The 15,275-nt window shown below is 48.4% G+C and overlaps 2 protein-coding genes across 2 annotated transcripts; one reads left to right on the top strand and one right to left on the bottom strand.

Annotated features, from left to right (window-relative positions):
• Positions 1-379: 379 nt before the first annotated feature.
• LOC136526668 (vegetative cell wall protein gp1-like) lies at positions 380-2,677 on the bottom strand. The gene is made up of 2 exons (XM_066519262.1): positions 2,623-2,677; positions 380-957 (listed from the first exon to the last, which is right to left on the bottom strand). Exons 1-2 carry the CDS (start codon positions 2,675-2,677, stop codon positions 380-382), a joined length of 633 nt encoding a protein of 210 aa, XP_066375359.1.
• A 9,491-nt stretch (positions 2,678-12,168) lies between these two features.
• On the top strand, positions 12,169-14,922 carry LOC136529626 (acetyl transferase GW6a-like). Its single transcript, XM_066522702.1, has 3 exons — positions 12,169-12,538; positions 13,349-13,539; positions 13,817-14,922. The coding sequence occupies exons 1-3, from the start codon at positions 12,266-12,268 to the stop codon at positions 14,658-14,660; spliced, it is 1,308 nt and encodes a 435-aa protein (XP_066378799.1). The 5' UTR covers positions 12,169-12,265; the 3' UTR covers positions 14,661-14,922.
• The last annotated feature ends 353 nt before the right edge of the window (positions 14,923-15,275 follow it).

The following is a 15,275-nucleotide window of genomic DNA, read 5'->3' as shown; positions in this document are numbered from 1 at the left end:
CAAGTACTTTCTAACTACAAACTAAGTAATCAAGATAATAACTACGAATATATTTACAATGTACTCACTAAATAGCTAGATCATATGTAGATAACTAAAAATGTAACTACATATCTAAGTAGCTATCTAACTATATCTATGTGTCTATGTTTCTATCTATCTACATATATATCTCACTAGATCACTAACTAAATCAACTACCTGAGTCATCACATTAACTAATAAATAACAAATACCAACTAAGTAGGTACATTGCATATTCATAATTTTTACCTGTCTGGGCCGGCGGACGATGGGCGTGGGTCAGGCCAAAGATCCGGGCTGACGGTGGCGCGGCAGACGACAGCGGTGGCGCGCGGCGAGCGCGGGATGCCCAGGGCTACGCGCGGCGAGTCCGGCTCGATGGGCGCGGCCTAGGGCCGACGGTGGAGGGCAAGGCGAGGACGACGGTGGAGGGCGGTGGAGGCGTCGCGGCGGCCAACCACGGGAGACAGCGCGGTGAGGGGCGCGGGGCGGGGGGCGGCCTCGGTGTGGCACAGGGCGGGGGCGCGGGCACGGCCTCGGGCGCGGGGGTGGGAGCAGGCGCAGCCTCGGAGCGGCGAGGGGCGCGGCGTGGGGCGGGGGGCGGCCTCGATGCGGCGACGGGCGTGGCGCGGGGCGGCGGCGCGGGCTCGGCGCGGTGAGGGGCGCGGCGCGGGGCGGCGGCGTGGGCGCGGCCTCGGGCGTGGCGCGGGAGCGGAAGTAGGCGCGGCGGCGCGGGCGCGGGGCAGCGGCGCGCGCTCGGTGCTGGCTCGGCGTGGGGCGGCGGCGCGGCGCGGCACGAGCGCTGCCTTGGGCGCGGCGTGGAGCGGGCGCGGTGGCGGCCGCGGTGGTGCGGGCGCAGCGCGGGGGTGGTGCGGCGGGAGCACGGGCGCAGGGGCGGCGGTGGCGCGGGCAAGGGCGGCGGCGGCGGCGGGGCTAGGGCGCGAGAGGAAGAAGAGAGGAAAGGCGCGGGCTCGGTAGATATTTCTGAGCTCGGCGCCGGTCACTCAGGCGCCGAGCCCCCTGGCAGGTCATCGACCGTGCCCAGGAGCTCGGTGCCAAAGACGGTGGCGCCGAGCTCGGCGCCAGCATCAATGACGTCGAGCTAAGGGTATATTTCCTGAATTCTTTCTGCTAGAGGTCTATTTGTGAGAAACTTTAAAAAAATGCCAAATTGTAAAAAATTCGGTGGATTCGCAGGCGCAGCGAATGAGACATGCATGGAGACCTCGCGGTCGCCGCGGCCGGTCATTACACATGGATGCTTGGCTGTTTCCTAGTGGAGTGGAGTGCAGAAATCAGTCAAAAAATATTAAGCTGCAGCTGACAGGTCTACGCTGGAAAAGACATTTTTTTCGGGAGAAATATTAAACTGTCGAATAATAATTCCTTAAGTATAGAACCATATAGTCCATCTAAATGTTAAAATGCACTTTATTTTTTAAGTATAGAACCATTTTAAAATAATATACAAACTAACTAAATATAAGCTATCATGGAAACAATTCAATAACCATGAAGTGCGTTATATATATAACCATGTTCATGTTCATATATCATTAGTGTAGAATCTCAAGAACAGGTTAGGAAGAGGTGAATGGACGGTAACACTAAAAATAAAGACACTAAGCAAATTTGAAGTAGTACCACAAGAGAGCCATAATATACTACTTCCTATCTATAGGGCCCATATTCGCTTAAGCTATTTTTTAGACATGGAACAGTGTTTTTCTCTCACAAAATTTTAGCATAAGCAAACAGGACTAGGGTTTGCAACCTAAGATGACAAGTAAGAAACTCAATGCTAGGAAAGTAAACAGCACAAATTAAGAATGAATTGGACTTCAGCCCAAGGGATAGAACAAGAAAGACACAAGATTTTATTCTATGGCATCGATCAGTGATTTGTCGGTCACCCTAGTCTAGTTGAGATGAGCTCATTGTTTCACTGCTCCTCTATTAAGCTTCTAACCCGCAAGGTTGTCTCGATACCTTGAGCGCTTGATCTTTGATCTAGCTCGAACCAAGGAGCTACTCAGTACCTTGATTCCTATGGAGTTGCTCTTTGTCTTTTCTTGAGAGGATGAGCACAAGAGCCCGGCCCCTCACAAATTTCGAAGTTGACGAAGTGATCACAAGCGCTTACTTGTTGATGGGCACGATGCCTACTACTAAAAGAATAACTTCATTAAATCCATGAAAACATGCTGAGGACTTTAATCTAGATGCACAGATTCCGTCACAAGCAATCTAACTAGCTATGCGTGCTACGTTCAGACACTCTAAGAACGTTACTTATAGATAGGGAGCCCCTAATTATAGATGACTTTATGACTAAAGATATACTTCTACCGTCCAAAAAAATGTAATTTTAATTATGAACTAAGTTGTTTTTAAAGTTTGGTTAAATTTATAGAAAGCAATGTCAACATTTATGTCTCCAAATAAGTTTACAGTATATTACATGACTAATCTATTAAATATAAATATTAGTAATTTTTCATTGATTTGATCAAACTTGATTGATTCATTCACTTAAAAAAGCTAGCTAGAATTCTTTTTTTTTTTGGAGGGACCATGTAGCTATATACTACGACATACTTTCATATAACAAGAAGAAGAGTAGGCGTTGAGAGTCGTACACGTACATAGCCATCTTTTGCATCCGTGCCACCAGAATGTTACTCCTATCAGTTATAGTATCAGCTTAGCACGAAGATTAGACCGACAGAGATTCGTCCTATTTATACGAGCATCATATCCAATCCAACTCCAACCATCGTGTGGCGGCTGCGGCATCCACGAATGTTTTGGCCTTTTGGGCCCGACAAGAGATCTTTCGTGCCGTGTAAAAGCCAGATTCGTTTGCCCCACGCGCACACGTACCCGCCCTTTTTTGTGTTCCCATGCCATGCATCTACTGCAGCCAGCTTCTTTCTACTCTTGCTTGTACGACTCCTATGCACGCAGGTATGAACAGTGCTCCGATGGAGTAGTGATCAATCAGGAACTGTGGCGTGTTGGAATCTGCATGCGGTCCGTACAACTTCACCATGCATGTAATAAGGTCCCGTTTAGATTCAAAATTTTTTGGATTTTGGCTCACTGTAGCATTTCGTTTGTATTTGGTAATTAGTGTTTAATTATGGACTAATTAGGTTCAAAAGTTTCGTCTCACGATTTCTCGACCAACTGTGTAATTAGTTTTTTTTTCGTCTACATTTAGTACTCCATGCATGTGCCACAAGATTCGATGTGACGGTTACTGCGCAAAAATTTTTGGATTCTAAACAGGCCCTAATCTCACAGCACGACGTCTACAGGGTCAGAGCCTCCAGTATGACCGATGAGCACTGCACTGCTGGTACTATCTTGTCTTCGATCAGCACCTTTTCCGGGCAGACGAGCAGAGTTGGGTTCTGTCCTTACAGGGGCAACAGTGTACTAGTATGAACATGACCGGCCGACGTGATAGACGACAGCGGCAAAGCTCCAGACGCTCAGGTGAGGCATGCAGTAGTACTGTGTACCAGTGCATGCACAGGGAGGGAAGACGCCGAGCTGGACGCAAATAAAGGCGATGGGCATCCGTGTTTGACCACTTTGTCACCACACATCAAACACTTATAAACCGTATTTTTTAGACAACGAACAATATTAATATTTTTCTCTCTAACACGTGCCCATAGCAAGTTAGAATTACGTTTTTTTAGAAGGGCCTTATTTAGATTGCAAGTTTTTTCACTCTCTTCATCACATTAAATCTTTGGACACATGCATGGAGTATTAAATATAGATAAAAAAATAACTAATTACATAGTTTGATTATAAATTACGAGATGAATCTTTTGAGCCTGGTTAGGCCATGATTGAACAATAATTGTTAAATACAAACGAAAGTACTATAGTGCTAAATACTGATTCCTAAACAAGCCCAAGGAATGGAGTACGTACATGTTCAGTCCTATGGGTCATGCATGTCAGGATTGCTTAGCTTCATGTGGGACAATGGCGGCATGCATGGCTACAGAGGTGAGTAGGACTGCACTCCGCACATGGGCCTGCATGGAGAGCCGGCGTCGAGATCGATCTCTCTCTTTCTCGCGCGCGACTCACAAGGTTCCCGAGAGAACTGGCATTACGTGCATGGGCATGCACTAGAACCTGCAGATATTATCCACTGCACTGTGGGCGTAATAACAACGTTTTTACGGAGAGAAAGAGAAGCATGGAAACGCTTCGATGATGGAGACTGTGGAGTGCCCAAGATCAGCTGTGTCCTACTAGTTTCAAAAAAAAGAAAGGCAAGAAAAAGAGATCAGCTGTGTCCGAGTGTCTCGTTCTAGGACTACTCCTAGCTTTGTGCTCGTGTGGTGGGTGGCAATGGAGACGTACGCGTGGTAGATTAGCAAACGTTGTGTTTGTGTATGGTTAATTATATTGTATAACATCTATCAGAAACTTTAATTTCAGCAGTTGTTGTCTTTTTTATGACGTGCTTCCATAGAATTTGCACTAATATAAGAAGTTGCCGGAATAGATACACGGTCAAAAGGTACGACTGTACACCCGGCCAGGGACGATAACAAGTCAATGCAACACTAACGGTATGTGAAGAAGAAAAAAAGCACTGTCAGTTCAACTATGGGTCCTTTTTCCCCCTTTACCGGCCTCCAACCGAAGAATGCATTAAAAAAAACAAGAACCGGACCACAAAGCAAAATTATTCAACCGAAAAAAAAATAGCGGTAAGTACAGTGATGATAAACTGACGATCCCACGCTGTCTAATACGAGTGCGTAGGTATGATACGCAAGCAATCATGCAGACACTTTATTGTTGGTCCTGCACTTGTTGGATGTATAGGTCAATACATGAAATCCTGAATAAACATTTGTACCTAGTCATATCATATCATAGCATAGCATAGCATAGCATAGTCATAGTTTAGAAAATACTTTTACTCCCTTCGTCCCAAAATAAGTGCATATCTCGTTTCCCGAGAAGACAACTCAACTGTTTAATGTGGGACTAAAGTTCACCACCGTATTATGAATGTGTGAGTTGATCTTTGAGATTTATTGAAATTATTATTTGGGCCAGCCTGAATATTCGAACGGGTGGATTGGGGAAACCAATCATGCCCTAAGCATCCGGCGCGGCGCGGCGCGGGGATGCTGCCGGGTGTGGTGTTGACCACTCGTCGTGCATGCCCGCCAAATCATGGCTCATAATCGATCCAGCCGTAGTCTCGCGTGCAGAATCTGCTGATACATATACACATCGCATCATCAGTGGAGCTGATGAATTAAATAGCAACAATTGGACAAGAATATCTGCATGGTTATAACTCATGAGCTGGTCATGGTGGACTGATGAGTGGACTCATATATACTCCGTATGCTTGCAGGTTGCAGCCTATCACATCATGAAACATCGATCGCCTGAAGATCGTCGGGTATACTAGCTGCTGGAGGCACACAAGTAAGGGCACGGGTGTTCATTCGTTGTGCTTCCATTAATTTTTCGAAGCTCAAACCACTAATGCCTGCATTCTTTATTTGAACTAAAGGGCTCCCATGCATGGTCCTTCGTTGTCCAACAATCAAAGCCCTAGTTATTGTAGTGCCTTTGTCGTAATCTAGTACTGTAGCTAATCTACCTTTTCCCCTGAGCTTGATCTACATGCATGCTTTGCTAAGGGATAATATCTCGAAAGGTACAGATTTTGGCGTGTGAATATTTTACTGACGCTCAAAAAAAAAAGGCGCCCACCTTTAGAATTGTCAAAAACAACGCCAACTATTACAAAAACAACACCACAAAGTCTCATGTCAGCCATGCATGTACTGTCTACCAAATCTTTAGGTCGCCACTACCTCTCCACCTCTTGTGTTTAGAAACGTGTCCAACACTGAAAGTGCATCTTTAGCTCATTTGCATATGAATGCACATATATATAGTATATTATATTTGCATCATTATCATGCATGCAGAGAGCTAGCTCTCACATCACCAAGTAAACGCGAGAGCATGCAAGCAAGCCTAGCTAGCGCTAGGACTAGTAGCAGAGATAAAGATGGATGGTAGCACATAAGAACGTACGTGTACCTCTCTCAAAAGGGCCAAAAAGGAATCACGTACCTAGGCCATTGGGCGTGCTAGGGATATATCTCCTCACTTTGGAGTTTGGAGTATCTTCTTGGTGGCCTTGAGATTAGCTAGTGGGGTATGTTTAATGGCTAATGAGAGGGGAATCATTTCATATGCCTGTCCAGTTGGAATAGCGGCTTAATTCCTTCTCGGCTTTGGTCAAAGATATTGATGCCAAAAAAGGCATCGACAAAATGTGATTTAGAGATGATGCATATATGCATGGAAGAAGAAAGATGAAATCGAAAGGCTACGGTTCCATATGCCTAGCTTAGCTTGCGAATTTTGTGAAAAATTAATCGGATGCTAGCCGGATCGGAATTGCTGACCACCACTTGGTATAGGGCCGTTTGGGCAGCTCTAGCTTCGAGATCTATGCTGGATCTATAGTTTGTAGGCTAATGAAAGTGGTTTAAATATTTTTTATTTAATTGAAAATATAAATAAAAATGAGTCATGTAACTACATTTAACATGTTTTCAGCTCTATGTCCAGGATTTTCTAGAGCCATAGATAGATTACTTAGAGCTAGAGTTCGTCAAACAGGACAATAAATGTTTTACTCTCCCTCCCTTTTTAATACTACTACCTTGTCCCCCCAAAAAACATCATTATAAAGTGTTGTTCAATGTTTGGCGAAAATGACCTAGGTGCCCCATTTTATTAGGTCGTATATAATTTCAATTTGTGGTACTCGCCTCTAACTAGGAGTGGATCTACCGGTGGGGCTGGCGGGCCTCAATCCCCCCTACCACTTCTATGATAATGGAGCCCCTCCTAATTATAATAGACATAGAAGACATAAAGAAAAGGCTTTAGAGGTTAAAGATGATTGGAGCCCCTTTCTTCTATAAATTTCTAGATCTGTCACTGCGCTCTAACTAATTGGACATGCACTCGCATTAGTTGCTGGATGAAGTAAATAAGGAAAGCACCACAGAAGATGGTTTTAATTCGTTTTAATTTAGGCATGGCCACCTAGCTAAAATGACAGCTCTTAGAGCACCTTCATTAGTAATAAGCAGGTATGGTGTCCGTCACGTACTCCTACGTGGTGCTGCTGCTGGTGTTGCCTCTCTCTCTCTCGATCGATCGATCTCAAGTCACGTCGGCCAAAACACCTGGCGCTGATGGGATGCTTGCATTGAGAGGGCACGTGAAGCTCAGCTTTGGGCGGGCGCCGCTAGGGCCGGCCGGCTACCATGCAAAAAAGCCTCGTCGCTCAGCTGATTTGATGAACATGCATGGTGGAACGAACGACCCCTCCTCACCGTACCCTTTGGGTCAAACTAGCTTAGTAAAGGGACAAGCTCGAGTCAAAACATGCATAGACGTGTGTGCATGGATATATATGCAGCATTGATGGTTAATTATACGGTCGCATGCATGTGCCAGTGTATTACTCCGTACGTATGTGTACACTACTCCGTCCCCCTCTCCCCCCCCCCCCCCCCCCCCCCCTCTCACACACACAAAACATAGATTTTAATCAATTTTATAATAAAATAGTCTTAACCATTTAGATTTTGTTTGGTAGGGTTTCTTTTCCAAATGACATGACTTCACCCCTTGTAATAAAAAAACTGCTTCTTCCCTCTACGGCTTCTCATGTAGAGCCGTTTTGGCAAGGTTTGACCTGAAAAGACATAGAAGTCCAAACCGAAGGTCCTAGGGAAGCCTTGAAAATGAGGACCTAATATCTACAAAGAGATTTACTATTAAAATATATATTCCATAGATACTTATTCGGTATCACAAATATTAGTATTTTTTGTATTGATTGGTTAAACATAAAAAATGTTTGACTCCTGAAAAAGAAGAATTGCATTCTTTTTTGCACCGGGGTTGTACATAAATGTAAATTCATTAAGAAATACGTACTTCTCCTAAAAATAATGGACAAAATCACGTTTCCGGAGGAGCTGAGTCTAACAATCCCAAGTTTGACCTACTATATAACAAAAGGGTAAAATACATTTTTCAACAACCTTCTATTTACACATATTGGTCATTGGAATTTTAACCTAAAACTACAAAATCCGATAACGGACACCCCTCCAACTGTTGATGGTAGCTTACCATGGTTACCTCACGGTGACACCCTCCATCTGTTGAAACCCCGCAAAAATAACTTTGAAAAAAAGAGTTATTTATTAGGACGATCCAAAGTTTCAAACTGTTTGAACATTGATGGGTCAGTACCTAGCTAGTTTGCATGCCAATACTTATAATGTTAAGTATGCAACGAGCTAGTATATAATTAGAGACAAGACCGACTCCTAGCTTGTTCATACATACCTTGTCTGAGTCTCCTATGTTTGACGAAGGCAACTACATTGACTTTGCTCATATATTGACAAATCGCGTCTAGACTAGCAGTTGCACCGAAATCACTTCACTCATATTTTACTCGGACTGGTCGTGACTCGCGAAAGACACTAGTAAACCACAACTTGGACTCCAAGTAAAAGAGGTTTGGACAACGAAACACCACACGCTAGAAGCCAGCCCAACTGACAGACAGGGGCGGACACAGCGCTGGGGTGTGTGTGTGGGGGGGGGGGGGGGGGGGGGGGGGGGGGGGGGGGCGCTCAAGCCCTCCTACCCGTATCGCAGCAGCCCTCCTACCCGTATCGCAGCAGTGGAACCCCTGTGGAGCCTCCATGAATTTTTAGACAAAATTCTATAGTATAGGGGGGCTGAGACTTGATCGAACAGCAGTGTTGTTCAGCCCTCCCTAAAATATTTTCTGGGTCCACCGCTGCTGACAGACAGTAAGTGATTAGCAAAGATTTGACTATTCAGTCTCTTGAGTCATGCAACAACGGCGGCGGCGTCATTAAACAAATCAAACACCATTAATCAACGCGTATATTTCTGCCAGTCAAGCAAATGCCTTTTGACCCCTCCTCCTCCGCCGTCCCTAACCCCTCTTCCTCCTCCTAGCTCGCTCCTTTCCATGTCTTTGCATGCTTCCATTAATCTATGCCCCATGAACACAATCTCTTTTGCAAAAGCTAGCTAGGGTTAGGGAAAGGCACAAGCAACCAAGCAGGGCCGGGCCACCTGTCACCAGTTGGAAAGGAGTCAGAGCCTGCAAGGAAATTGAGCCCGTGAGGGTCAAAAAGGGATGGTGATGCATGCAAATTGGCATGCAAACTGCCAAGAAGCTCTGTACTCTTGACGCGCCAATTAGGCCAAATGCAAGTTAATTCCGCTCCAGTACACCGTACTACACACATGTCCTGTCGTTAAAACCCTAGTCACTTGACAAAACATGTCCTATACTCCACACTTTGCTACAGCTTTTGTGCTCATACCCCCTCTGATCTGCTTGGATTGCTGCCTAGATGCCATCACTTTGTTAAACAATCTGTGCTGCTCTCATGCTCTCTGGTCTGGTGGTTGTTCAAACCGAATTTTTTACAATTTGGCTATTTTTTGAAAGTTTCTCACAAATAGACCCCTGCCGGAAAGAATTTAGGAAATGGACCCTTAGCTCGGCGCCATTGATGCTGGCGCCGAGCTAGGCGCCAGCGTCTCTGGCGCCAAGCTCCTAGGCACGGTCGATGACCAGGGGGCTCGGCGCCGTAGATCTTGGCGCCGAGCTCAGCGCCGTAGTGACTGGCGCCGAGCTCCCTGCATTTAACCCTAGCCCAACCTTTTTGCCCGAGCGTTCTTCCTCTTCTTTCTCCTCCCTCTCGGGTTTTCTCTCCCCACTTCACCCTACCTCACGAATCGTCATATTGGACCTTGAAAACCTTGATTTGATCCGTAGATCTTCGAGAGCAAGGTATCCTCGCTCCCCTCCTTGTTTTTTTTCGCATCGATTCGGTATATATTAGTCAGATTTTTGAACCTAAGAATCGTCATCACTTAGGGTTTCATTGTATCCCTCAATATATGTATTATACAACCGTAGGTTGATTCCAAGGTGTGGAAAAAGCTAGCAAACCTAGGCGCATGTAGTTATGTTATGGGTTCATTGTTGTGGATCAAATGAGAAACCCTAGGTTTAGGGTTTAATGCTAACTGCTTTCAGTTCTTAGAACGAAATTGGTTGTATTGTAGTTATGGTTCTCATTGATATTTATTTGTGATGTTTTGATTGATGTTTGTTAAATTACATCCGTTTTGTTAGATGCAAGAAATGTTTTGTGAGGAGTTTTAGTAAAAACGGGGTCATCCTCGAGAATTATACCTCGACGCGTGTCTAGCTCGTTCGTGTACTCAATGTACGTCTGGTCTATCCTCGTGTGCGGAACCCTGACCTGGTCCCAAAGGTACGCCCACGTCGGCTGGCGACTTGGAGGCTAACCTTGGAACCACTCACGACGATCTAGAACCTCTGGACGACCAACTGGAAGACGAGCCCACATCCACAGCTGTAACAGGTACACGCATCCACCAAGTGACGGGTTAGACGAAGACCGACGACACCCCTCGCACAGCTGCCGGTATAGAAAACACAAGACTGCAGAGCCCCAGCTGTGCTGACCCGCCTGGTCCCAGTCACTGAGGCAGTGGATCCACATCCAGGACGCACTGTCACCCGTGGCATCGGGAAAGAGAACGCAGGCAAAAAGGTGTAGGATCCACGCCCGGCAGTAGTACCCAACCGTCTCCTCATCTCGTCTCCTCATCTGCCTCCTCGGGGCACTGTGCGAACTCTTCACGTAGCCAGGAGATGGGAACTCCAGAAGTGCGGGCCCCTTGCTCAGCTAGGGCGAGAGAGGGAAAAGAAGAGAGGAAAGGCGCGGGCCCGTTAGATATTTCCGAGCTCGGCGCCAAGATCTACGGCGCCGAGCTCAGCGCCAGTCACTCTGGCTCCAAGCCCCCTGGCAGGTCATCGACCGTGCCCAGGAGCTCGGCGCCAGAGACGCTGGCGCCTAACTCGGCGCCAGCATTAATGGCGCCGAGCGAAGGGTCCATTTTCTGAATTCTTTCCGCCAGGGGTCTATTTGTGAGAAACTTTAAAAAAAGGACCAAATTATAAAAAATTCGGGAGCGACGACGACATGGACGTAGACTGGTTGCTGGATAAAAGAACAGCTCCCACTGGCAGGCATGGGTGCCAATTAGAGACAAACCATGAAGCATTTAACAACTCGATCAGCTTGGTCTTCCTTTATTCAGTATATGAGAAACTCTAAATTTTTATGTCCCTCATTTGGAATGGAGAAACTAATTAAATCAGGGTTTGTTGCGATTGTGCTGTGTGTGCGCTTATTGTGCTGAAATTTATGTGGAATTCATGGGAAACCATATATGCGCGTCTATTGTGCGCCCCTAAACAGGTGATTATATAGGTCCCGTTTGGCACAGCTCTCGGCTTCATCATATGAGCTGTTTTTTTACAAAAATAACTTCATTAGTAACTTTTTTTTTTGTTAAAGCTGAGTTGGTTTGAAACAAGTGTTTGGTAAAACAGCTTCACATGGTGGAAAAATGAATAGAATGACTATAATATGGGAGATGAAGCTAGGATAAGCTACCCATGAAGCTGTTTTTAAAATGAGTATTTAATAAAAAAAACAGCTCACAGTAACTCATGAAGCTGTTATGAGCTGTGCCAAACACGCCGTAGGATTATTGAAGTCTGGACTCGTGAAAAAGAAGGATGGTACGGTTCCAAATATATATACGCTCATCAGTCGGGCAGCTCCAATTCCAGGACCCCTAATTCGGAAAGGTGCCTACTTATTTTTGCCATGCTGCCCATGATTCTAGTGCTTTCACTCACATGCTACTACCCGAAGGAATCTCGTTGAGAATGGTCTGGAACGAAGCCGAAGATCCACCTCTCGCCACACAGTGTGCAGTGTCTGTGTTCGAGCTGTAAGCATTGTGTGGATTATTACTTGGAAGTGCGTGGGAGATTACCATTTTGCCCCGGTCTCTCCCCGAGTCCCCGTCAACCCACTAGCTACCTGTATAAATTTGCCGCCCGCCCTCCTCGTCGTGGAAGAGAGGAGCAGCAGCGCAGCAAGCTAAGCTCTCGTTGAGCTAAGCTAAGCTAAGCTAACCTAGTAGCGACAGCGACGAACAAGCTAAGCTAGATATACTGTCGTTTGAGTTTGAGGTCAGCGTCATGAATGGAGAGAAGAAGGTGTCGTTTAGGGTTAGGGAGTTCGACATGGAGAGGGACCTGGAGGGGGTGGAGGAGCTCGAGCGCCGGTGCCAGGTCGGCCTGTGCGGCGACGACACCACACCCGGCGACGACACCACACCCGACGACGACCACAGTGGTGGCGGCAGCAAGCTGAGGAAGACGACGAAGAAGAAGAAGGGCATGTCGCTCTCCGTCGAGCAGGTCGGCGACCCGCTGGCGAGGGTCCGCCACGCACCGGAGCACGTCATGCTGGTAAGTGGCGGCCTAACTAATCTACGCGCAGCAGCAAGCTACCAAATTATCAAGCACAGAACTAACGATAAACAAAAGAAGAACTGTTTGTTTGTTTGGCACACCAATCCGATCGGTGTGGTATAGTCTTTGGAGTTCAAACACTGAGGGAGAGGGACAGTGTTAGAATAAATTACTGTTTTTCTTGCGTGAACACAATAAGTGAAGGCGGCGCCGAAAGCCCTCCGCTGTGATACTATAGTAGCTGCAAGTGCAGATGCCGTATGGCTCACCTACAGCACTGTAGCCATACAGGGGCCGGCGCAAAGTGAGCCCTGTATGTTATCTAGTTACTGTTACAGCGTGTGGGAGGGGCCGGCGCAAAGTGAGCCCTGTATGTTATCTAGTTACTGTTACAGCGTGTGGGCTATACTAGGACTAGATGGATAGAGTTGTATAAATAGACTACCATGGCAACTCAGTAAAGAGAGTTTAGATTTGCCATCTCACAGACGGCTTCGGCCAACGCTGGTGTCTTTGAATTGTGCGTGCATGCTCTGTTCTCCCTTCTTCCTCTAGCTCCAGCTACAGTGTGTGGGGACGGACAACGCCTGTTCGTGATCGGCACGGCTAGTGGGTGCTCAGCAACACTAGCGGGTGCTCGCCAAGACTGGTGAGTGGTTCACTCACCTGAGCCGATCATCCCATGGGCCAACAGACAGATCAATTTGTTACTGATAATTGATGTGCACGAATGAAAGATGCACGCATTCGACAGTGACAATTTATCAGATTATTCTGTACGTTGGCTGATGAATTTGCAATGCTCAGGTTTGCGAGTATGGCGAGGAGGCGGAGATGGTCGGGCTCATCAAGGCCTGCGTTAGGGTGGTGAGCAGAGGCGGCGGCAAGAAACAGAAACCATCTTCCTACCCGAACCCGAAGCAGCAGCAGCAGCCGTCGCCGGCGGCATACGTGAAGGTGGCCTGCCTCCTCGGCCTCAGGGTCTCTCCGTCTCACAGGTACGGTGTCACGGTGGCCATGTCCTCCGCACCACTTCACTCTTTTTGTTTCTTCAGTTTTCACCTCATGCGGATGGATGCGCATGCACACAACACGGTACCTTCTCTGCTTGCCTAATCGCGCGCCGCGGAGTGGGCCCACCGTTCCGGCTGGTTGGCCGGAGTCCACTGCAGGCGCACGCACGCACGGTTCTCGAGGCGCCGCAGCCGCCGCCGTCACATGGGTTGAAGTTTGAACGGCTGTATGTGTGCTTACGTTAATTGCGCTCTCTTGCAGGCGGCTGGGGATCGCAACGGCGCTGGTGGAGCGCGCGGAGGAGTGGTGCCGTGAGCGCGGCGCGGCGCACGCGACGATGGCGACGACGACGTCCAACGCGGCCTCTCTGGCGCTGTTCACGGGCCGGTTCGGGTACGCGCCGTTCCGGCGGCCGGAGTTCCTGGGCCGGCCGGTGCACGCGCACCGCCTGCCCATCCCGAGCGCGCACCGCGTGTTCCCGCTGCCGCCGCCGCTGGCGGCCGCGGCCTACGCGCGCCTGTGCCCGCCGCACGCCACGGAGTTCCTCCCCGCCGACATGCCGGCGCTGCTCGCCCACAAGCTCACGCTGGGCACGTTCGTGGCCATCGAGAGCGGGCCGGAGCGGGACCCGTCCGCCCCGCCGTCCTTCGCCGTGCTCAGCGTCTGGGACTCCACCCGCTCCATGCGCCTCCGCGTGCGCGGCGCGCCCGCGCTGCTCCGCGCGTCGCTCGCCGCGCTCCGGGCGCTCGACCGCGGCGCGCCGTGGATGCGCGTCCCCTCCATCCCGGACATCTTCCGCCCCTTCGGCGCCTACCTCCTCTACGGCCTCCGCATGTCCGGTCCCGCGGGCCCGAACCTGCTCCGCTCCCTCTGCCACCACGCCCACAACGTGGCCCGCAAGAACCCGGCCTGCGCCGTCGTCGCCGCCGACGTCGCGCCCGACGACCCGGCCGCCGCCGCCGTCCCGAGGTGGCGCCGCTTCTCCTGCGACGAGGACGTCTGGTGCATCAAGAACCTCACCAAAAATGCCGACGACGACGACGACGGCTGGGCGGCGCCGGTACCGTCCGGGACGGTCCTGTTCGTCGATCCCCGCGAGTTTTGACGTAGCCATGGCCACCGAACCATGCATGGCAGGTGTAGGCAGAGGGCTAACCACCTCGCCTCTGCCAAGTTTTGACTACTACACACGTGTACATACGCTTGGTACCGCAATGGCAATCACCTGCCTTGCCATTTGTGGTATCAAACCACCCAAGCTAAAGTGATGATGTCTGTAACGGTAGCATTTGCTTCTGGGTTTAGGATAACAGCGAGGTTTGTCTTAGTTTCTTTCTAATCAATGTCCAAGGAAGAAGAACCGGTTAACGTGTTTTCCTGAACTGTGCATGGCAAATTGGTGCAAGGCTGAAAGCGCTCCAAACGCACGCCAATTTCATCTGCAAGTATCCACAGACGAAAATGGCGTGCACTGACAGGGAGACGACGACGGCAACAGCTTGCAATGATTCACAACGCCAGTTGGTCAGAATGTGACTTAGTACATATAAGGGCACGGAGCTCTTCAGTAAATGCAGTGAACTTTGGGGTCTTGTTTTTACAGTTTAACTAGCATTGTAATTATAAGCAACAACTAATAAGAAGAATTCCAACTCAGATTAGTTTTAAAATCTAGCAGTCCAAATCAAATTGACCGTTGGCAGAAATATTCAGTGGGAAA

Source organism: Miscanthus floridulus, chromosome 19 (assembly GCF_019320115.1).
Source record: "Miscanthus floridulus cultivar M001 chromosome 19, ASM1932011v1, whole genome shotgun sequence".
NCBI classification, from domain to species: domain Eukaryota; kingdom Viridiplantae; phylum Streptophyta; class Magnoliopsida; order Poales; family Poaceae; genus Miscanthus; species Miscanthus floridulus.
Note: the sequence above shows the minus strand (reverse complement) of the source record. Positions and strands in the feature narration are given on the sequence as shown.